We start from the raw sequence: 24,583 nt of genomic DNA on the forward strand, positions 1-24,583 counted from the left end.
ACATACTCAATAGTAGAGAGCTGTGAATCCCCATCACCCAGCTACAACAATTATCAGCTCACAGCTGTTCTTGCTTCATTTATACCCCTGCTTATCTCCCACCTCCCCACTGGATTGTTTTTAAGCAAATCCCAGACATCATATTATGTAATACATGATAAATTATGTATTTAAATATGATTTAAATAATATAATTATATATTAAATAATATACTTTATTATTTAATATGTAAATTATATAGCATTATGTTACAAAAGCAGATTATAAAGAAATACACATGACACGAGTTCACTTTTGTTTTATATATATATATATATAAAAATAGGAACAAAATATAGCTCTATTTGAATTGTGGTATTATGAATGATTGTTGATATCTTCTTTTGCTTGTGTATATTTTCCACAATGAACAGGTATTACGTGGAGAAAAGAGAATGGGGTTTAGGGGAAGATGTTAATGACAGCTCCATTCCTTTCTAAGTTTGATAACTTTAATTCAGTTTGGATACTTCACATTGTGAAACAGAAATAACCACCTAGTAGAGGTGAGGATCCTAGTCTGTCAGCTTCTGTTCTCTCTCTGGACAGCCTCTAATTAAAAGTTGGTACATTAACATCCATGGCTAGGACTTTCTTGGTGGTCTAGTGGTTGACTCCACGCTCCCAATGCAGGGGGCACGGGTTCAATCCCTGGTCAGGGAACTACATGGTGTGGCCAAAAATAAAAATAAACAAAAATTTTAAAAAAACCCACAAAGTAAAAACAAACAAACAGACAAACAAAATGTCTTCAGAAATAGCCATTTGTCCTCTAGGAGGCAAAATTATCCCTGATTGAGAACCACTGCACTACAGCATGTGTGCAAGTTGAAATGTATGGTGTCTAGGAGATTAGTAGTAAAAATTTTCGGTTTCACTCCTTTTGTTGGCTGAAACCTTAAGGAGGATGTAATTTGTGATCTGATGAAAGCTGCTTTTGTGGTTTACTCAACTGCACATTTAACCAACCTACGACTCAGTGGTTAATGATTATCTGCATTTTGGAAACATCCAGAAATGACTGAGACAAGTTCAAGTCTATAAGAAAAGCAAAGGTCGTGAATGAAAGATTGCTTGTCAGCTCTCACAGTGATCAGTTAGATTTTCCTCTATCAACTGACCCATTTCCTGATTCATTACCATTGACAACACATGGAAATATGCATGCAAGTTAAAAATAGGAGATTCTTTCCTAGAAAATTAATGATGCTACATACATATAAACAGTTCCTTTTTATTAATAATAAACAAATGAGACATTTGCAAATGGTAAGGAAAAAGGGCCTTTAAATATTACATTTTATTTGGATTTTCCCCTGCATAATGGAAATATTAGAGAACCACAGAAATGAGATAAGGGAAAACATGAGGTCATCTTGCCTCTTGCCCATTCTCAAGAGCTACACTGTTCTGTGTTCCCCTCCTCTACCCCCAGTTCAGAGTCTCATTTTAATAATATAGGATACTCCTCATGTTTCTCCCCTGGAGAGGAACTCAGCAGATGAGCAGAGGGTATAATTTAGTGGTATCATAATCTTCAAAAGATGACTTCTTTAGTTAGTGGCACTTTGTTGGTTGCATAGAAATTAAAACTTCTGGCAAAGTCCGCATCAGACATTGGTGATCCACAATCACCACAAGCACAATACACATCATATCTTCAAAAGCTTCACACAATTATTTAATAGAGTGCATTTGTGGGATCTTGACTTTTAGTGGTTGTTTCTGCAGCTGTTGGGTACTCCTAATCCAGAGAATACTGTGTAAGATAAATATCTTAAGGATATACAAATACCCTTCTACTTTCTTATGTTTATCTACCTTGGAATGCTTAAATTTTGTTTTTCATAACATCCAGGATTTTTTAATGGTAAATGATAAAAACAGTTACTATTAATTGAATAACTTCTATAACCATGCATTATTTAGGTACTGAACATAAAATGTTTTATGCAATCTTGTCATTCTACCAGATATACAAGTCTATTTACACGTGAGAAAACTGAGGCTCATAGAGGTTGGCAAAAGTCTCACAGCTTCTGAAAGGCAGGGTCCTGATTCAGCACACAGTTCAAGTGTAACACCACAGCTCATGCTGTTTAAACAGTTACAGAATAATGAGGTTTTCTCTGAGAGTTTGTGTCAGGAAAAATGTACCTGCTTGGATTCTTTAAAACAGAGCCCATCTATTGTGCAATAGCCAGAGGGCTACATCTATGAAAAATACAAAAATCATAATGAAACACTCAGAAGCCTGAGGACCTAGCGTGCCCAGGGAGTGGACTAGATCAGGTTGAGAAGTTTTGTTACATGTAGAGAAATAGCCCAAGTGCTCTGTGAGTGACAAAGATTAAATCACATCTTTCTTAAGCCAAGGAGATTTTAGAAAGGCGGACTCTATGGGAAATTCCCAAAATTCAAATGGAGGTGGGGTTTCCGTATTTGTTCTCTGCTGTCCTTGCTATAGGCTGTCAGGGGGAGACGATTGTTCGGCAGGGGTAATCTAACATGAAAGCATGGAAAATGCAAGCGTAGAGTATGAAAAAAACGTAGCCCCAGCTAAAGAAAGCAAACTCAAACCCAAACCCAAACCTCGAACGGGTGGTGAGAAAGAATTTTACTAACAATTGAAAACGGAATCAGCCAACACTGGACTTCAGGCTGTGAGCGTTCAGGCTGATTAATTGAGGTCAAGGTGGTGATGGAAATACCAGCTGGGGAGCATTTTGCCGAAAGATAAATTTGTCCCTGTTTTTCTCTGCAAGACAGCAGGGAGGTGTGTGTTTGGAGCTAAATTAATTTGATTTACATCATGCCATGGTAACTTCTGTTCTCTCTCCCTGCTGTCAGATATCTTAGCTGGCTTCCCCGCCCCCCCCTTCCTTCACCTCCTACACATTTCATAACACGAGGAGAAAGCACGGGTTGGCTTCGGGCAGAATTTAGAAATGGAATAACTTTAATTTGATTATTCTGCATCCAGCGCTATTGTCTCCTCCCCCTTTCCCTTCTTTCTTGAGGGAGAGAAGTTGTAAACCTGAGCATAAGTGTGACGTATTTTTATAATGTGCTTAATGGCACAAACTGCTTGACAATCAGAACTTGTTCCTTGTAGCAAAACCTGTCAGCTCACCTATCCTCCTCCTGTGTTTCTTCAACAACACTAATACTAGAAAATGAAGTTATAGCCTAGGATCCCGTTAGGACTTTTTTTTTTCGTGCTTTTTCTGGCTATGTAGCTTTCAGGCTCCGGGGGCCGGGCTGGGGGTCGCCTCCTCCGGGACCCTCAAGGTGGGGCTGGGCCCGGAGTCTGGCTTAGCCGAGCCGCCTGCGTGCCGCCTGCCGTCGCCTGCGCCGCTGGGACCCCTCCTGGCCCGTCGTCCCTCTCCCCTGCCAGCCGGGCGCTCTCGACCGGGCTGGATAAGGTTACGCCGAGGCTTCCTTGGACGGAGGAAGGGAGGCGGGTCCGAGCCCGCGCCCCGGCCCGCGTGGGAGTCGCCACAGTTGGCAGCTCGGCCCGAGGGGCCACCTCCGGGCTGCGGGTCGGCGCGTGCGGGCGGCGGAGCGCAGCCCCGGGACCGGCCCGCCATGGCGTGGGAGAGGCTACCGGGAAGGGGCTGCGGTGCCCTGCACCGCTGTCTGCTCGGCGCTGCTCTGCTGCTCGGCCTGCGGCTCTGCACGGAGCTGCGGCGCGCCGGGGCCCAGCCCCCGGCCCGCAGCGGCCTGCCGGGCCGGGCCCCCCGACCGCCCGAGCCGCCCCTACCGCCCGCGCCGGCCCAGCGGCGCGGTGCCAGCCGGAGGCAGGTGACGTACGTGCGCAGCGGGCGCCGAGCGCCGCCGGGGGGCGGCGGGAGCGGGACGCAGGAGCCGGGCTGCTGCCCTCCGCGCGGGCGTCCCCGCCGTAAGGTCAGTTGCAAAAGATACAGTCTTGGGCCTTAGACCCGGATCCCCCTCCCGGTCCTCGCTACAGAGCCCTCATTCAATATTCAACCAGTATTTGCTGAGCGCCCACTGTGTGCCAGGCCCCCTGCTATGCGGGCATCCAGGAGGGAAGGACCAAGCCCTGCTCTCAAGGAGCTTATCTTTTGGGGAGGGAGGGCGTGAGCGATTTACAAGGCCAGGAAAAGAAAGTTGTGGTTTTGTTGATGTTTTGTGCCCCTCCCCGTTTTCTCCTTGAGGCCTGGACAAAGCTGGGTGGGTATCCACTGTGAATTGCTTTTCCATTCTACCTTCATCGCGGTGATGAAGATACACTTAGTCGAAATTTCCTTGAATTCCACCGCAGACTTTGGCAGGTTGTTGGGTGTGGGGTGAGAAGTCAAGCCCCCAGCACCACTTAATGGGAAGTTAATTGGAACTTGGAGGACTGTAGTAATAACCGGGGTTTTTCTTACAACACCAACAGTGTTGGTCTCACTCCCTCATTAACTTCTTGGCTCACACATTTAGTCGTTATCTTACTCAATTTTAACCTCTGATTGTTAAGCCTCTGGCCTCCTATCCACCTGTTGGAGCTCCATAATTTACTTGGTATTTGGGAGTGAAAAGATTAAGAACTGCAGGTATGAGCTTGCCTGGTCTTTATACCCATCAACCCTAACAACGTCCTTTGCCTTGCTTTCCCTCTTTTCTTTGAAACATCCTCCCTGCATCCCTCCAGCTTCCCCACCACCCCACTATTGGGAAGAAAGAAAAACTCTTCCTTGGACTCTGCTGCTTTCTTTAACTTCTACCTTACTTTTCAATATCATGTCCACCAATTTCTACTACTGTTTTCCTTTCCCTCACTTCCTCTCCAAGCCTTGCCCTCTGTCTTTCCACACCGCTGCTGTCCCTGTCTAGGCCATCAGTGTTTATCTTCCTGGATAAACTCATATATATATATATATATATATATCTGAAACGTCATTTCCTATGTAAAGTCCTAATTTGCTTTTCTAGAAGAATGTAGTCACTTCTTCATGATCCTAACGCACTTTACATGATACCATGTTTTGTTAAAGGCTTTTCAACACTCTTTTGCCAAGGGCTTACCAGGTCCCCAGCGCTGCTTCAGGTGCTGGGGACACAATATGAGCTCAGAGTCTAGTGGGGGAGGCACACAGCACAGACATCCAGTACTGTGACCATTGCTATACTTAAGGTCTTGAACTCTGCCTGGGGAGTCAAGAAAGGCTAACCCGGAGGGGACCTTTGACCTAGGATTTGATATTTCTTAGGAGTTCAGGTTTTTTTGTCCCTCTGGATGTCCTCAAATGTTCCATCCTTGGCACCTTCAATCCCACCTTGCACTTGCCCTTTCACATCTGCTCTCAGCCTCCGTTGTTTCCGTTTCACCTGTTCAAGAATCATTCTTAAATGATTAGTCTCAGTCTCCACTTCAGATAACAGAATCGATAACTGGAGCCTGTCCTACAAATGGAAAGGTTTGAAATGCATAGACTCAGAGGGCTACTGGAGAGTAAGTTCAAATCCACCTCCTTTAGGAGGCTGCTGTAGTGATTCCTGCAGGAGATAGTGGTGGCTTAGATAGGATGGTTGAAGTGGAGGTGTGAGAAGTGGTCCAATATTGGATATATTTTGCAGGAAGATGAGAAAGGAGTAGGTTTTTTTTGTTTGTTTGTTTGTTTAGTTTTGTGTTTTCGGTGGAGTGGATGGAAATCAGGAGTTTTGTTTTAAACATCTTGAATTTGAGATATCCTTTGGACATCCATGTGGAAATGTCAAATACGCAGTTGGACATATGAGTCTGGAGGTGGAGGAAATGTCCAGGCTGAAGATAGAGGTGTGGGAGTCATCAGTGTACAAGTGGTGCTTTTAAAGCCATGAGACTGCAGGAGATCATCTGGGCAGTGAGGGTGGCTAACAAAGACAGAGATCTGAGTCTGAGCCCTGGGGCTCAGTTTTATTAAAATTAAATTTAAAAAAAAGAAATATTCATATGGCTGATTCACTTCACTGTACAGTAGAAAGTAACACAACACTGTAAAACAACTATACTCCTCCCCCCCAAAAAAGGAAATATTTGCATCGAACCTTACATGTTGTAAGCATTCAATAATGGTAGCTTTAATTTTCACTAATCTGTCCCAAGTCTTTAGCCTCAGCCATTTGCTAAATGTCCTTTGTTATAACCTATTTATATTCCTTTGGTTTACACTGATGCTTTTACCCCCATCCTTCTTTCCTATGATTCATGCCCTTTCCACCCTTGAACATTCAGGTCAAGGATCGTGGCCTGGAAACCTTTACTCATCATTCCTACTTCCTTGCTTATCTTTGCCAGTTTGGGAGACAACAGAAGTGCATTCTGATTTGTGAGTTGCTTTGTACGTGTTTTGACCTAATAATCTATTTCAGATTGAATGTTTTGTCTGCACAGTTGTTTGTGATGGAAAGGATCACATTTCCCAAAGTGACCCTTAGTAAATGCTTATTACTCCCAAGACACCAATAAGTAAAACAAATAAGAATCTTATTATTTCAACCTATTACGTATAACTCTAAGTGTCTTTGGTTAAAAATATATAAGAAAGAATTGAGTGAAAATAGCAATTAAAAATTACTATTTTTAAAGTATCGTTTTAGTTTTTAGCCTCTTAAAGAAAAAAAATTCCCTGGATTTTCTTTTCCCTAGCTACTTAGTTATTTATTTTCTTATTTTCAAGGTATACATTCTAAGGTTCCCAAATTCCTAGATAGTAGAGATCTTGAATTTATTTCATTTTTCCATTATTTCACAGTTGAATTAAAATGTTCCTCAAAACTGGAAAGACTAGTTATCTAATCTGTTCTCCCACTTCTGGGAACAGAGTGCAATGTCCCTTATCTCTCAGGGAACAAGTCTTATTCCTTTTTAGCCTCCCATCAAGACAAGGTGTAATATAAACTGAATGCACAGTTAAATAATTGATATAATTAAAGTTTGGAAGCTATGTGTTAAACTCCTTGGATCCTATTTTATTTAAATTTTGTTTGTTGGGGATAATGATAAATAATGTTATTTAAGTTCTTGGTTACTTTGCCGTAGGCACCTACCAGATTGGTGAAGGAGAAAAAGTTCCATTCTATTTTGAGGATGGCTTTCTGGGTGGATGAGAACCTGCATGAAATAATTGGGTTGCTGAGTGTTTCTTGTCAACATGCTTCCTTTGCAGGTGTTAGAGGCTCAAAAATTTAGCAATTATATTGCCACTTTAATCATAGCTTATGCTTCTCTCAAAGAAAATAATCTATTATAAAAAAGAGAAGTGAAGTGTAGTTCCGGTATAATTCTTTTCCTCTTTTCTCATCCCCTTCTTTCACCAACCTAAGAAAGAAAGAAATAGCTCTAAATAGTAAATCTTCTTTCACATCAGGGGTTCTAATCTTACAGCATTATGAATTGAGGACAAATGAGACATGATGGATAAATAGTGTCTTATGTGATTAGGACTCCCCTGGAACCCATATATTTTTGTATATTACAGAGGCTTTAAGCCTACAAATACCACTATAATTCTATTTCATTCCTTTCCTTTCTCTCTGTTTTCTGTCTGTGTTTCTTTATGGTTTTTCTTTCTTAAACAGATGTTTACTATGATTACATGGGTAAAGTTATTCTAGGGGACGTTAATAGCGGACTAATGATGGTCTTCATGATTTATGCTTTTTTCTACAATCTTGGGTAGATGTTTCTTTTACACGTTGGCAATCCACCTAAAAGACAGCAGCAAAATATATGTCTCATATGCACAGGAGAAGTACTTTTGACAAAATAATTAATCAGTGGTCTGTCTAAGAAAGAAATGGAAAATTTTATTTGAGCCAAACTGAGGATTATAACCCAGGAGACAGTCTCTCAGAGAGCTCTGAGAACTGTTCCAAAGAGGTAAAGGGAGAGGCCAGGATATAAGTGATTTTAGAGAAGGGCTAAGTGCAGTCAAGCACACAACTTGGTGGAGGGTTACTGTCATTCGTAAGGAACAGATATCTTAGTTAATGGTTTTAGTGCTTTTCTAAGTATGGGAAGATGAAAGAAACTGTGTTCATGAATTTTCTCCTGAAAATATCTATCTGAAGGCCTATTCTGCCAGTTTTCTCAGAGCACAGTGCCTCATCCTGATTTTGCCCAGAATTCCTTTCTCAGGGTGTATTGTAGGTCAGTGACTGCAGTGGCTAATAACTTGATTCTTGTAGAACTAGATGGTGGGCAACATTGTTTATTTTACAATCCCCTCCCTTTTGGTCTTAATTTTGACCTCAGTTTGGGAGGCATTTCATGATCAATTTGTCTCACAGCACTAGGAATGCGCATTCCCAGGTCAGTCAAGGATTTCATTGATAGGCTATTCAACATGCTGTTACTAGAGTAGGCCCTGTTAACAATAGTCAAAAGCCTCTGGACCACTTGTCTTACTAGTCTGTTATAGTCTAGGAAATGCTTGCCTGTTGTTGCTTTTTCTTATATCTAGAGTTACACTATTACAATCTGTGATCTTACAGGACTATATGTTTGGGCATTCGTTTCAAGTTGCCTAATCATCATTCATTTTATTGGAGGCTCCATCACACATTTGGCAGTACAAGAAACAATTATCTTGTAAAATAGGCAGATTACAAGTAATATAGCTAGTAACATTAATAAGGTCCTAAGTAAGTATTTAAGCTAAGAATTTACATTAGTTGAGGCCCAATATCTCCCCAGGTCATCTGACCCAGTCTGTTCTGTACCAGTTGCTATCTTTTAGGGAAATGATATATTAACATTGTACATAAAGTTCACCAAAAAGTCTGCATGTATAAGGTGAGTGGTGGGTCATCGTGACCTTTTACAGGATTGAGAAAGGAAGTTTAACTTCTAAGGAATTACATGGCTGGCTCCAGAAGAAGAAAAATTGATCTTTATGGTTAAGTGGGTATTTCTGCCATTGGGGTGGTCTGGTTAATGCATAATGCAGATGCACAGTGCACGCTGGAAGGAAGGGAGGAGGTCCAAACAGGCAGAGAAAAGAATCTTATGTTTAAATTTTTCTCGTATTGCCTTAAAATATGAATTTTGTTTCATTAGTATTCATACAGGAGACAAGCTTCCTGAAGAAATTTTCTTCTCTCTTATCGGATGTATTTTGCTTGACATTTAATATGTTGGGTAGAAAAGTGACTTCTGAGTCACAGGCCTACAGAACCCAGCAATGTGCTGGCTTGGTTTGTTAGTTACAGATCCTTTGGAACAATGTGTCAGGGGAAAAAAAGTGCTGTTTCCTCTTCTCCTGAAAAACCATATGGCAAAAGTTAGTCTTTCTTCATCACTTCTTGTTATCCTCTTAGTTTTCTAATTCCATGATGGTCATCAAGAAGGAGGAAAAATGGCATAGTATGCCCCTTGATATATCCAACTGCCTTAAACATTATTCTTCTTTACAAAATACTTGAAGGTAGGTTTGAATTGCTTGTAAAATATGGCCCAGCAGTAGTTTCCAGCTACTTAGGTTTCTGCTGTATCCCTACACTTCTGTCCTTCAAGAACAACATTCATTAATCCTCTCACATTGTCCTCAGGAGGCAAAGCATTTTCATTTTAAGCAGTCGTTGAGGGTAATTGAATGTGCTCCAGCAATATGTGGGTGTGAAAGAGCAGTTGCTTAGTTTCGCAAAGAAAAGCAGGTTCTGATGAAAACTTTGATGTGCTGTAGGTGGAGAATAGGCTTCTGCACTCCTTCCAAACCCCGCAGTTCCTCAGAGAGCATTCTGTGGGCAAAGAAACTGCTAATGGAGGCCCCACTGTTTTCAACAATTGGTGGTGGAGATTTTAGTTTTTTTTGTGTGCAATTTGTCCAGTTCATTTTCTCCAAGGAACAGAAAGCCTTATTGGTTTTCTCGAATTGGATTTCATTTTTGGTCTGTGAAGAGAATCAGAGCTGTGTAGTTAAACTGGAGACTGTTAAGAGTGGTAGACATTTGATTTTTTTCCATCTGTGTTATGACACCTTTGGAGTCCTTATAAGGAGTTTGGCTCTTTATTCTGTGATTCATAGAAAGTAACAGGTGCCTGCTTCATTTACCATGAGATGCTAGCATTGATAAGCTTCTCTAAAAGCAGCCCCTGAGTCCTCTTAGATACCTCACATCAATCCCATTAATGACCTATAGAGTTTTCTGCTAAAACAGGGTGGGAAAATTTGCTGTCCAAGAAGCATTTTTATTCTGCTCGAATGACTGAAACAAAATTGAGTTTTAGCCTTCTAGTCTAGGACCACATGTAATTTAAACTAATAGCAAGGTGGCTTGTTAGTTTATGGCTCAGGGAGGTAAATTGGACCCGTGAAGAATTTTGTTTGAGCCACACGGTGTTTTTAAGTATCTAAACATAAATATCTTCAGATATGACATATAGTGTCCAGTGGAGTCCAGTTCAGCACTGTCTCCCTTTATATTATCTGTCTGATCTGTGAAGGCATTTGAAGTTTCAACCTCTGAGCCAGATGTCAAAATTTGCAATTGTCCAGATGAATGGATAAAAAAGATGTGGAACGTATATTCCATGGAATATTACTCAGCCATAAAAAGAAATGAAAGTGAGTTATTTGCAGTGAGGTGGATGGACCTAGAGACTGTCATATAGAGTGAAGTAAGTCAGCAAGAGAAAAACAAATACCATATGCTAACACGTATATATGGAATCTAAAAAAAAAAAAGGTTCTGAAGAACCTAGGGGCAGGACAGGAATAAAGACGCAGACATAGAGAATGGACTTGAGCACACGGGGAGGGGAAGGGTAAGCTGGGACGAAGTGAGAGTGGCATGGACATGTACACTACCAAACGTAAAATAGATAGCTAGTGGGAAGCAGCCGCATAGCACAGGGAGATCAGCTCGGTGCTTTGTGACCACCTAGAGGGTTGGGATAGGGAGAGTGGGAGGGAGATGCAAGAGGGAGGAGATATGGGGATATATCTATATGTATAGCTGATTCACCTTGTTATAAAGCAGAAACTAACACACCATTGTAAAGCAATTATATTCCAATAAAGATGTAAAAAAATAAAACTATTATTTAAAAAAAATTTGCAATTGTTTTTCCTAAAAAGTGACAAGCGAGGTTAATGCTGCTAAGCTCAATGGTAGCATGGCACATAAATACTTAAATACACAGAAGCTGAAGGTCTTTTAAGTCATTCCTAGTCAAGAGAGTTGAGTTACCTAAGGCTAGAGTTGGCTATTGGGGAGAGTAAGATTATAGGGGAGTGTACTTAGTTAATACAATATTCTTTTGATTATAAACAAGAAAGATGGACTCTGGCCTAGCTTAAGCAAAAAAAAAAAAAAAAAAAAAAGAATTAAATGTATTGAAACTTTGGAATTTACCACTGAATTGGAGGAAGAGTTAAATGATCATACTGTTGAGGAGAGAAAGAATAGGTTACTCTAGAATTCCCAGCTTTCCTTGGGCTTCTCCCTCCAGGTCCACCACAGTAAGACTCACCTCCCTCAACTCCTGGGTTTGGTCTCTTAGATACTCACCTTGGGTCAGCCAGCACTAACCACAGGCCACAAATAGCCCAGCAGCCCCTGTCCCTGTGCAGGGAGCCATTTTTAGAGAAAGGAGAGACTTTCTGAGCACCTGGAAATAGAGTGTAGGTCTTTTTTAAAAATAATAATCTCGGAGCTTAGCCTCTGTGCCTCTGTGTGTGTGTATTTCTTTATTGGTTAACTGTTTCTCTATTTAAAACTGTTAAAGATAGCCTTACTTCCAAGTAGCACTCAGCAATAAGTTGGTACCTTGTGCATACTTCTGATTTTTTATTCAGTTTGGTATATATACACAAGATCTATACTTAGGCAATATATATTTTTTTGGCCGTGCCACGTGGCATGTGGGATCTTAGTTCCCCAACCAGGGATCAAACCGGCGCCCCCTGCATTGTAAGCAGAGTCTTAACCACTGGACCACCAGTAAAACGTTATTTGTGAGGACTTTTGTGGAGAAGGTAAATATAATCAGTATTCATCCCGTGATCCCCATTAGGGTTCTCAAACCAAAGTTATTAGAATTTTATGTTCTTTGATTTTTTGTCTGTCAGTTCAGAAAGTTACTTTGCAAAAAAGATCTGAAAAATTCTTCAGAGCATCTGAATATTTATAGCCCTTTTTACAACTGGTTGGTTTGGGATTCTTTAACATATGATTACTTCTGTATCAGGACTCTCTAGGTTGCAAGTGACAGAACCCAACTGAAACTAGTAAAAACGGATTCATCGGAAGGGTACTAGGGTAGAACTGAAGAAAGAGCTGCAGAAACCAGGACAACTCTCGGAACTTGATTATGGACTAAAATGAGTATTGAGTACGTTAGTTATCCGTATTACCCATTACCAAAGGTGTAATGGGTATTTATCATTCTTTTTTTGCCACACCTTTGGATTCCCTTCCTGTGTTTGAGGAATTCTCCACCTTTCTAAGAAAAAGGTAAAAAATAAATTTCCTTGGCCCTAAAGGGCATTCTTGTGACCTGGGCTTTACCATTCACATACACCCGCGTGAGAGTTTGGATTGTACTTCAGAGATTTGAAGAAGCAAGCTTCAGCACAAGGATCACAGAGCTCCAGGTTCTAGCAGAGACATCCAGTGCCTAGGGTGGTGAAATGAGCCATGGAGTCTGTGCCCAGTGATGCGGTAGTGCGGTCTACACTGGTGTCCACGGTGGTGTTCCTCCTGCTCTTGAGATTCTGTAAGCTAATAAATCTTTAATTAATTCCTTTTCTACTTAACTAGCCAGAGTGGTTTCTGTTGTTTACAACCAAGAACCTTGGCAGATCAATAAATTAGAGTTGGCAGTTGGGAAGGTTACAGCTGTAGCTTTCCCTCTTCAATTTTGCTTGCTCTGTTTAATTCAGATTTTGGAACATGATGATTGGGGTCCAAGTGAACTATGGGCTAAGGGACCTTTCCCTGACAAGATAATAACATTTAGCACCAGATACTAAATCATACAAATCTGCTGACTTATCACTAGAAACACCAAGCCCTTTTTCACGGCACCATTTGTCTAGGGTATCGGGCAGGGGAGGCCAGTTTATGCTGTGATCACAGACAACCCTCAAATCTCAGGGCGCTTACCAACAAAGGTTTGTCTTGCTTATGCTGCATATCCATTGCTGGTTGGCAGGAGTGGGGTGCTGCTCTGTGCTGTCTTCATCCTCTCTCTGGACCCCAGTCTGGAACATTGCCTGTCACCTCGGCAGAGCAGTGAGTGCTCTAGAGAGTCTTGCGTGGCATTGTTAAATGCCCTGACCAGAAGCCAGATATAACACTCCTGCTCACAATCCAATGACCAGAGCTGTTTGCTGGGCCTTACCCAGTGCAGGAGGCCAGGGGTCTGCCATGTGCTCAGAAGTCAGAGACAGGAACTGTTTGGTGAGCAGCACTTACGGTCACCACACTATGGTAACACTTCAATCATCCGTATCTAAATGGACATCGTCTAGGTCATGTTTCATGCTTGCCATTTCCAGTGCCTCACTGAATCTGCACATTTGGCAGTGTTGAATAAAGCATGCGAGGCTCTTTTCAGGGGATGTAGATCTAAAATGAAGCAGACATCTGAATTTAGCAGAACAGTGAAATAAAACAAGACGCGATTTACATCTTATAAACAGTGCTGTGGCATGTCCTGGAGTTTGTTAAGTACAGTGATTCTCGTTGACGTGTTTATGTTAGATTCTTTGTGCAGAGCAATGATGGGATGATGGTCTGCAGTTCTGCAGAGAAAAAGGGCAAGTTATTTGAATAAATAAAGCCATGAGTGTAAATGAACCGAAGGCCTCTGGTGAGATGAATCAAACTCCATGTTTAAATGCATCTTCATGGCAATCGCTTACTCATTTTTAGTTAGAGCAAGCTGAAAGACTTCCAAGCTTGTTTTCAGAATCTGGCCACACATCAGAGGCAGTATTCATGTTGTATAGTGTTTGCTATTGCGCACAATGACAACAGTATTTTTAGTTTATTTTCCATCTACTTTGAGTGCAGCACAACAAATCAATTTAAAATCCTAATTAGGGCTTCCCTGGTGGTGCAGTGGTTGAGAGTCCGCCTGCCGATGCAGGGGACGCGGGTTCGTGACCCGGTCTGGGAAGATCCCATATGCTGCGGAGCTGCTGGGCCCGTGAGCCATGGCCGCTGGGCCTGCGCATCCGGAGTCTGTGCTCCGCAACGGGAGAGGTCACGGCAGCGAGAGGCCCGTGTACAGCAAAAAAAAAAAAAAAAAAACCCTAATTAGCAAAACACATGCCCATTGAGTGCAGAAGGATTCAGTCACATATGGAAGGAGACCTCTTCTTTCAGCAATTTTTGGGGTAGAATATAGAGAAGCCAAGTAACGCGTGAGATCCTAGGAGACTTATTTACTTGTATTTGCAAATGTCATGAAAACACTTCATTATGATGCATCCTCACCTCTAAGATGGGCTCGTAATTTTACACTTGAGGTCAGAAGTTTAAATTCTGCTCCCCTACTTACTGGATGTGGACAAGTGGCATACCCTGTCTGAACTTTAGTTTCCTCCTCTGTAAAAATGTAGTAGTACTTAACTCATGAAGGTTAAAGGAGAGTGAGTAGGTGAAAACACCTGGCCTATGGAAATAGTCCTGTAAATGAAGATTGTCTCTGTTCAGCCTCGTATTGCTGGCTGTGACACTAGCCCCTGAATCTCAAAAAGGTATAGGCACGTGTGTCTGTGTGGTGTAAAGCACAATATTCATTGGAATTTTTAATACTTCTTTTATTATTCTTGAAATTTAAAGCATATATAATATGCTGAGCCATCAGAGGTGCTGGAATATTTTTAATCTTAAATAAAAGCTAAAGTAAATATTAAATTTTTGTTAGCATTTTTATTATAAACTTATTCCTCATGTAACTCATTTATTATAAAATTGTTAAGACTTACTTTTTCATATAAGTTTGTGATTTTTTTCTCTTAAATCCAGTTACAAATATCTTTTACAACATTGCTCTGTTAAATAATTTTCGTCCATGTTAGGGTTGACTGTATAAAATGTGTTTCCAAGCTTTCAAAATACAATTTTCACTCAAAAGAATGTTTACAAATCTCCTATTAACTGCCGCTTACTGTAACTCACTGGAGTAATTGTGGGTGAAAGAGCTAATTGCTAAACTGTTTTTCTGGTTCTGTCTTCCACATTTTAGTCTAATAATTAAGTGCGTATTATTCTACTTGGTACTTTGTATGCATTTTATTATTTTTATTTATTTATTTTTTTGCGGTACGTGGGCCTCTCACTGTTGTGGCCTCTCCCGTTGCGGAGCACAGGCTCCAGACACGCAGGCTCAGCAGCCATGGCTCACGGGCCCAGCCGCTCCGCGGCATGTGGGATCTTCCCGGACCGGGGCACGAACCCGTGTCCCCTGCATCGGCGGGCGGACTCTCAACCACTGCACCACCAGGGAAGCCCAATGCTAGTATTCTTTCACTCAATTCTCACAAAAAATCTGCAAGGTAGGAATTGTCCTTATTTTTCAGATGAGGGAGCTGAGGCTAGAGACATTAATAAATGTGAGTAAGACATAACTAAAAGGGATGGGATGAAGGTTTAAACTCATAATCCGTGACTCTTTCAATTTGCCCAATGAAATGGGCAGCTAACAACCAAGTCTCACGTCAGATAGATCATTTACCAGCTGAAAATTAAAATCTTCATGTAAACAAAAGACACCACAGAGTTAAAAGGCAAGTCATAGGCTGGGAGAGGATATCTGCAATGCATATCACAAATAAAGGATTAATATTTCAAAGTTTAAAAAAACCCAACAAAACAATAAGAAAAAAGATAAACAACTGAACAGTAAAACAAACAGGGCATTAACTAGGAGTTAACAGAAGAGGGAACCTGGAAGACATACATATATAACACATATATAACTATCAAATAACAATATAATATAATTATAATATGGAAAGAGAGAGTGTGAGTGCAGAGAGATGATAAATCCTACCAATAAGCAGAATAAGCAAATCAAAACACAGTGGGATTATTTTCACCCCCAGTCATATTGGAACAGTGCAAAATGTCTGATAAAACAAAGATTGATAAGAATGTCGAGGAAAAGGAACTCCTTACTAAACTACTTTATCCAAAGTAGCTCCCTATCCCAGTTGCTCTTCTAATACCTTCTCTTATTTTCTCTATGGCATTCCCACTCTCTGATATTTTTTCCTTCTCTAATTCTTGTTTGCAGTTTCATCTCCTATGAAGGTAGGGGCTCATCTGTTCTGCTCACCACTCTATCCCCAGAGACTATGATAGCATTAGCACAAAGCAGGTGCTTAGTAAATAGGGCTGAAAAACGGTTATTTCAATCCGCTGGGGTACTAGACCAATGTGTTTGAGGAACATTTGGATCTTTCAAGAGCTTTTCTAAAGCCCCCTCCAGATCTCTTAATTTCTCAGTCAGGGTTTTACACCACAGACTCTTGGAACAGAGCTCCCAGTCTTGACTTTGCTTCAGACAACAGTGACTATACTACAGAGATTTGAAGCCACATCCAGCCTGTACCTGTTTTTGTATGGCCCATGAGTAAAGAATGGTTTTTATAAGATAAACATTTTCAGTTGACTTGATGTTAGGAAACACTGACTTTGAACCCCAGTGAAGCAAAATACTATCCAAAAGTAATATAGTATATCTATGTTACAAAACATTCTGCACAATTTTTATTATATGTTGAATTTTATCAATAAAAATGTAGAAATTTATCTTCTCTCTTATTATGTAAGAATCTACTTAATATCCTTGATTTTGCCTCTTGGCTCCGCAAGGTCTAAAATATTTACTATCTGACTCTACAGAAAACATTTGCCAACCCCTGCTGTGGAAATAGCCTCAGGGCAACCTACACTTGCCTCAGTCGAGTCCACGAGACTCTTGTGCTAGAGTTTTGCCATCCTCAACATGAGAAGAATGGTCCTAGCTTCCAACAGGGATACTGAGAATATGTTTTGGTCCTCTGTAACCATTCATGGGAATGTCATCATAGTTATCCAAGGTCTTTGTTTTGAGACCACTGCCATGCAGTGAATGTTAAAATGGTTTAAATCCTGGTGTTTGCTTACTACTGCCTGTTACCCACCTTTTCTAACACACATGTAGATTTGTTGAGATTATATTGTGACAGTCAGATGACCATATTTTTTCCAGCTTCTGGGTTCACTCTTTGTTTAATACTTAAAATGGTTTGAGCCGTGTGCTGTGAGAGGTCCAGTACCTTTCCTCCCCTCAATGTTCTGATAATATCTGGGGCTTACATTTTCTGATCACTCTCCTAGCTAAGTGTTTTACCTCTGGCCACTGCTGTCTCCTCTCTGTTCTGCTCTGCCCACTTCTTTTATCCCCCAGAATGATGCAGGCATTGGTGAAGGTCTTAGGGTAATAGAGATGTTAGTGAAGTTCCAAACAAATTCAACTTAAAATTGATTAAAGATTTCTTGCCCATTGGGAATTTCTTACTGGCTGTCTTTTCTTCTTAGGCTCCTATACGATCGATCCTGCCTTCTCTTATCTACACATCAATCCCTTTCTTCCATTTTTCAAGCCTTCAGACCATCACTTCCCATCCTATTCTCTTGAACTTACAGCAAACAAATCCCAAATGCATGTCATTTTCTTACTCAGGCAGTTTAGTTTTCTCCTCTCCTTCCAGGCCTGGCATAGAGATGAATTATACCACTCTGGCAGGAAAGCAGAATTGGTTGCAATCAGTGTTTGTTTTAAAAAATCATGTTTCCTGGGCTTCCCTGGTGGCGCAGTGGTTGAGAGTCCACCTGCTGATGCAGGGGACACGAGTTTGTGCCCCAGTCCAGGAAGATCCCACATGCCGCAGAGTGGCTGGGCCCGTGAGCCATGGCCTCTGAGCCTGCACGTCCGGAGCCTGTGCTCCACAACGAGAGAGGCCACAACAGTGAGAGGCCCGCATACCGCAAACCAACAGCAACAACAACAACAAAAATCATGTTTCCTACATCCTCTCTACTATTAGACAGTCTGTATAATGTGCTCAGCACAGTGCCTTGGATGTATGTAGTAAGCACTCATTACCTGTTGATTGTGCCAGCTTATGTCCAGTGCTGGTCCCCTCATCCTGGCTGTGGCTACTGCTGTTTTGTGATATAGGGGAAATATATTACTAGTGACATTTTGGGAACAGTAATATGTTGCTTCATGCAGAACTTCCTTTTTCCTTCATACGTGTCTTCATTACTTCTTTTGGCTTTTGGGGTCCCTGGTGAACTATATTTCCTTCTGTCTGCCATGGAAATTAGTTTACATAGAGGGTGCTAACTTGAACTTTAGGGTTCAAGAGTGCCTAGAAATGGCACACCTAGGAACATACCCAAGAGAATTGAAAACATGTTTGCACAAAACTTGTTTGAATAGTATAAATGAATGTTTACAGCAGCACTATTCATAATAGCCATAAGTTGGAAACAACCCAGATTTCCATTAAATGATGAATGCATTCACAAAATGTGGTATATCTGTATGGTGGAATATTATTCACCTATAAAAAGCATGAAGTCCTGATACATGCTATGATGTGGATGAACCTTGAAAACATGATAAGTGAGAGAAAAAAGTCACAAAAGGCCACATGTTGCATCACTCCATTTTAATGAAATAACCAGAATAGGCCAATCTATAGAGACAGGAGTAGATTAGTGTTTGCTAAGGGGCTGGGGGAAGAGGGGAATGTGAAATGGCTGCTACTGGAAATGGTTTTTTTTTGCGGTGATGAAAATATTATGGAATTAGTGGTGATGGTTGCCTAATCCATGTATATGTTTAAAAGCCACTTAATTGTTCACTTAAAAATGGTAAATTTTAGGGTGTGTGAATTATATCTCAGTTAAAAAAAATTCTCAGAAGCCCATGGAATAAATGGCAGGTGTGAAACCACATGCTTTGCTCTGTCTGGATAAAGGTAAATTAACTGTGAGAGAGCCCTGGGACCCCAGCCTGATGGTGCTCACTAATTGGCATGGGTGTGCTCAACAGAAGGGCAGAGTCCACATGCTTGCTTCTCTAGGAAGTACCTGGCTTGGCCTCTCAGGAGTGGTCACTTGGCTACTGGTGAACTGCATGGTGCTCACTCTCCCATCAGCTCCCCAGGCGTGGCAGACGCATTGCAGAATCAGACACAAGCAGCCGTACATTAGGAATCCAGGAGCCGGCTGTTTGCCAGATAAGGGGGAAGCTGAAGCTGCCATCACTGTGAGCTTGCTGGCCTCCTAGTGCATCAGTTTTTTTGTGCAGAGCTCTGACCCAGAGCACCAGGGGTTTGTCAAAAGAGGTGGCCGAGCACGGGTCAGCCCACTGCACCTCTTCTAGGAGTGAGTTCTTCTGCTTAGGACTTCAGTTACCTTGGCTCTTTCTTTTTCTCACTTTCACCCACAGGACCCTTGTCACCTCATTCATAATGACTTGTGTGCAGGGAGCATCTTATACATTTTGGAGGGCATTTGTGTTAAAGGGAACAGCAGTTATACCAATACCTTGCTTTTATACAACTCTCCCCACCTTCCAAAGGCTTGCTCTGATGTTACCCCAAGTGGCTCTCATAGTAGCTTTATAAGTGAGATGGCTGTTATTTCCATCCCACCAAGAAAGAATCTGTTTAAATAATTAGTTCAAGGTAAATAGAGATTATAACCCAAGTTGGCTGAGGTCATATTTAGTATTGTTTCTACTATATACTATGGCTACCTCCATGCTGAAGTCTGGATCTCAGAAAAATAGTTGACTATTGTAGATGTTAAGTTTGATACAAAGACTTCTTAGATATTTTCCAAGTCAAATAATGTATTTTAACATTTTTTTTTTCTTTTTGCGGTACACGGGCCTCTCACTGTTGTGGCCTCTCCCATTGCGGAGCACAGGCTCCGGACACGCAGGCTCAGCGGCCATGGCTCTCGGGCCCAGCTGCTCCGCGGCATGTGGAATCTTCCCGGACCCGGGCACGAACCCATGTCCCCTGCATCGGCAGGCGGACTCTCAACCACCGCGCCACCAGGGAAGCCCCAAATAATGTATTTTAAAGCTTACTTTTAGCTATTTTATCAGGTTGGAATTTTCAAGCATGCCTTACATTACTTAAGAACAAATTTGAACTGATTATATAATTATGATAGGTCATGTTCTTTTGAATAGTGAATATTCATTTTGTACAGAAATAGTAAAAAATGGCTTATTTAACTAATGTGCACTTAGAGGACATTAACCTCAGTCAGGAGCAGACAGCTCCTGAGTTTTGAAACTGAGTTTTGAAACTGAAGTGCTTGAATTTCTTTGGGTACCCTGGATACAGAGAATTGTTTTGGAAAATCTGAGTGCCTAGGCCTTCCTCCTGGACAGAGAATGTTCTTACTTATAAAAGCAAACCACCAGCACAGATCGGAGCCTGTTTAACACATACAACATTGTATCCTTCCTTGTTATGAGTACTATCTCTATGTATAATTTGTTATTTTAAAAATATAGGCAAGCCAGGATGCTGATAATTAAAATAAAGGCACATATGTTTGGTCAAGTCATTAACCTAATAGGAAAAACAGAGCAAAAGTTCTCTTAAGGTTTTAAAAAAAGTTTCAGTAACAAAACCATACAAGAGTGGGAGAGGACTTCCCTGGTGGCGCAGTGGTTGAGAGTCCGCCTGCTGATGCAGGGGACAGGGGTTCGTGCCCGGTCCAGGAAGATCCCACATGCCGCGGAGCGGCTAGGCCCGTGAGCCATGGCTACTGAGCCTGCGCGTCTGGAGCCTGTGCTCCACAACGGGAGAGGCCACAACAGTGAGAGGCCTGCGTACCGCAAAAAAAAAAAAAGAGTGGGAGAAGTGGAGTAAGGGAAATTGGAAATTTAATTTTCTGTGTCTTTTATTGGAGGAGTTCTTAGATTATAGTTATTTTGAAGCCAAAAATTTTCAATTTAAAAATAGAAGTGAAGAAATAGGAACAGATTGGAGTTTGGAGGAAAAAAAATTAGAGCAAAAAAGAGAAATATAACAGGAAGGCTCTGTACAGGGAATGCTTGTCTTCAGCTTCTCAGATTTCCTCAGGATTGTGTAGACAACTAGTGAGGTGAAGACTAGAATCAAGTTCAGAACAATGAGTCTTCACAATTTTTGAGTTATGAAAATTTGATGAAAACAATTAGATGAAAGCTATGGATAAGCATTCCAGAATACTGAACATCTGTTTGCATACACATTTGTTTACAGGTGATTTCAGGGGGTTCATGGGCCTCACAAAAATTCTTCTTTTGAGAGTGGATCAGAATCATTCATGGCGTTTTCAGAATACAAATGCCTCAGCCTCCCATACCCCAGACCTCCTCCCTGAGGGAGGTGTGAGTGCTGGGTTAAGACAGGTTCCATTATGGTTGGGACGGTTGATTCCTAAAGTTGGGATAAATGTTTCAATAACTAGTGTTCGTCTCTAACTGAGGGGTGCCCCCGTGTGATGGGCTTTTGTCTGCTGGAATCATCTCACTGCTGGCTGGGCTGAGCTTCCTCAGAAGGTAGAACTCGGAGTCCTGGTTAACAGCCTGTAGAGTCGGGACCAGCACAGGTGAGGCCTGGTGTTGAGATATGGTGCTGAGAGGTATTACCAATCCTACTGATGGCCTCTTCTGCTCTCCGGGGTCTCAGGCTACACCTTGAAGAAGAGCCAGGTTTTGTTTTCAGAATAGCAGCCAATGGTTCCTCCCTGGTATTGATTTTTATGTTTTTTCATTTGTAAATAAGTGCATGTTCCATGCTGTTAAAATATTGAATGCTAAAAAAAATTTTTAAGGCAGAAAAATTCATAGCTTCTTGAGAAGCTTATGTTTATTATGTTATGGGTCATCTCTTCCAGTCTTCTGCCTTGTTTACAGTCCTGCTTTATGTTTATATTTCTCTAGCTATTCACCATCGTTAGTCCAGCATCTAAGCTAATTGGTAACGTTGCACTCTCTAACTATGCACTTATGGAATCTCTAAAACGATATAATTAGCAAGTGGGCCCATATCCATAGTCACCAGTTCACAGTAATTGGTTAGTTACATAGAAGGTGGTTAAAATAGAGAATCCCCAAAAGTATACATACACACAGCCTATTTTAACTTAAAACATATGCAAGTGCATTCTTTTGCCAGTCTTTTGTTCTGAGTATGAGCCCCTGCTGGAGTTCTGGTCTCTTGCAAAAACCCATGAACTGCATAACCCACCATTTTCAGTTTTGGTTTCTTTAAAGTAGAGCAAGAATTTGACACTTGTGAAGCAATCTGAGTGCCGAACATCTCTAGATTTTAGTGATTTTGTTATTCTCTTTTACAGTTACTTCACCCATGCCTAACCCGCAACAGTATTTAAAAAGAGCACCTAGCTTTTCTCGACTTGGTTTTTATAGAAAAGAGAACCCGTTTTCTTTCTGTGCACAATTTCATCATTTTACCTAAATTTTAATTAAATTATATAATTTCAGTAACTTGTACAACTGATATAAACTGGTTTGGGAACAAATCAAATGACTCCTGGTAAAAATATGACTAAACTGGTAGCAGCAGGAGTACACAGGTAGAGTAAATACTGACAACAAAGAGTAGCCCCCTTTCGCCGCAACTAGAGAAAGCCCACCCTCAGCAACAAAGACCCAACGCAGCCAAAAATAAATAAATAAATAAATTAATTTAAAAAAAGAGGATCTACACAGCATTGTTGTACAGATTGAATGATTAGAACTAGATCAGGGCAGTTATGAGCAGAAGGTCAATCTCTACAAGGCTCTGTGGAATCAACCTCCCATGGCAAACATAGTTTTCACCTTTACCTGAGCATTTAATTTTTCTGCATTTAACAAAATTTACAATAACAAATATTTATAGTTTCAAGGTTACATGCCAACAATCTTTAGAATTATGAAAAAAAACGTTCAATTTTATAGAAAAGCTCTGTGCTCTTGTTAACAAATAGATTTGGATAAAAGCTAACTGATTTCAAGATATAGAATATGTACAGATTTAACTTAAATTTTATAACCAGTATATAAATATTAATTAACCTTTTAATCTATCAAAACAAATGTTAATTAAAAAAATTTTTTAATATCCCCTCCCTCTTGCGTCTCCTTCCCACTCTCCCTATCCCACCCCTCTAGGTGGTCACAAAGCACCGAGCTGATCTCCCTGTGCTATGCGGCTGCTTCCCACTAGCTAGCTATTTCACATTTGGTAGTGTATATATGTCAGTGCCACTCTCTCACTTTGTCCCAGCTTACCCTTCTATCAAAACAATTGTTAATTTTTTTTACCTTCAGAATCTCTAAATTTTTTCTTTTGATTTAACAGAATTTTTTTTTTTTTACATTGTATGATTCCATTTATGTGAAATGTCCAGAATGGGTAAAGCTCCAGAGATACAATGTAGATGGATGGTTGCCAGAGGTGGAGGAGGGGGAAGTGAAAGTATAGGCAATGTTATCATCTGTACCTTTATCCACCTTTGAGCCTGTGTCCTAGATCCCATTTCTAACTAGGCTGACAGTGTCACCTGTAGCCTCTTAGCTTACCCACATCCCATAAATCCTAAGCTCTGATGACTCCACTTTCTTTGATTAATGGCTTTCAGGAAGGATTTTGCTTCTGCTGGATGGTGACAAATTGCGGGATGGACTGAGGTCACAAAACCTGTTTTCTCTTGTGGGTTCAGTGAGGTTTGAACCCAAGTCTCCAGAGATGAAAAATTACTTCTTTAACCCACGACATCAGGAGCCTCCCCTTAATCTGCAGGATCTCTGAATATTTTTTAAAATTTTTATTGGAGTATAGCTGATTTATAATGTTGTGTTAGTTCCAGGTGTACAGCAACGTGAAGCAACGTGAATCATGTATACATATACATATATCTGCTCTTTTTTAGATTCTTTTCCCATATAGGCCATTACCGAGTATCGAGTAGAATTCCCTGTGCTATAGAGCAGGTCCTTATTAGTTATCTATTTTATTTTATTTTTTTGTGGTACGTGGGCCTCTCACTGCTGTGGCCTCTCCTGTTGCGGAGCACAGGCTCCGGACGCACAGGCTCAGCGGCCATGGCTCATGGGCCTAGCCGCTCCGCAGCATGTGGGATCTTCCCGGACCGGGGCACGAACCCGCGTCCCCTGCATCGGCAGACGGACTCTCAACCACTGCGCCACCACGGAAGCCCTATTTATCTATTTTATATATAGTAGCGTGTATATATCAATCCCAATCTCCCAATTTATCCCTCCCCGCCTTACCCCCTGTTAACCATAAGTTTGTTTTCTACATCTGTGACTCTATTTCTGTTTCATAAGTAAGTTCATTTGTATCAGTTTTTTTAGAGTCCACATATAAGTGATATCATATAATTTGTCTCTGTCTGACTTACTTCACTTAGTATGATAATCTCTAGGTCCATCCATGTTGCTGCAAATGGCATTATCTCATTCTTTTTATGGCTGAGTAATATTCCATTGTACATATGTAC

The 24,583-nt window shown here is 41.1% G+C and overlaps 1 protein-coding gene across 2 annotated transcripts in view; it reads left to right on the plus strand.

The window, feature by feature from the left end:
• Nucleotides 1-3,162: 3,162 nt before the first annotated feature.
• Nucleotides 3,163-24,583, plus strand: part of METTL24 (methyltransferase like 24) — a 109,390-nt gene continuing 87,969 nt past the window's right edge. For both annotated transcript variants that reach the window (XM_033418663.2, XM_004264726.3), the window contains exon 1: nucleotides 3,163-3,946. In XM_033418663.2, coding sequence (XP_033274554.2) covers nucleotides 3,629-3,946 — 318 coding nt within the window. In that variant the 5' untranslated portion in view covers nucleotides 3,163-3,628. The remainder of the gene's footprint in view (nucleotides 3,947-24,583) is intronic.

This window comes from Orcinus orca, chromosome 12 (assembly GCF_937001465.1).
Source record: "Orcinus orca chromosome 12, mOrcOrc1.1, whole genome shotgun sequence".
NCBI lineage: Eukaryota > Metazoa > Chordata > Mammalia > Artiodactyla > Delphinidae > Orcinus > Orcinus orca.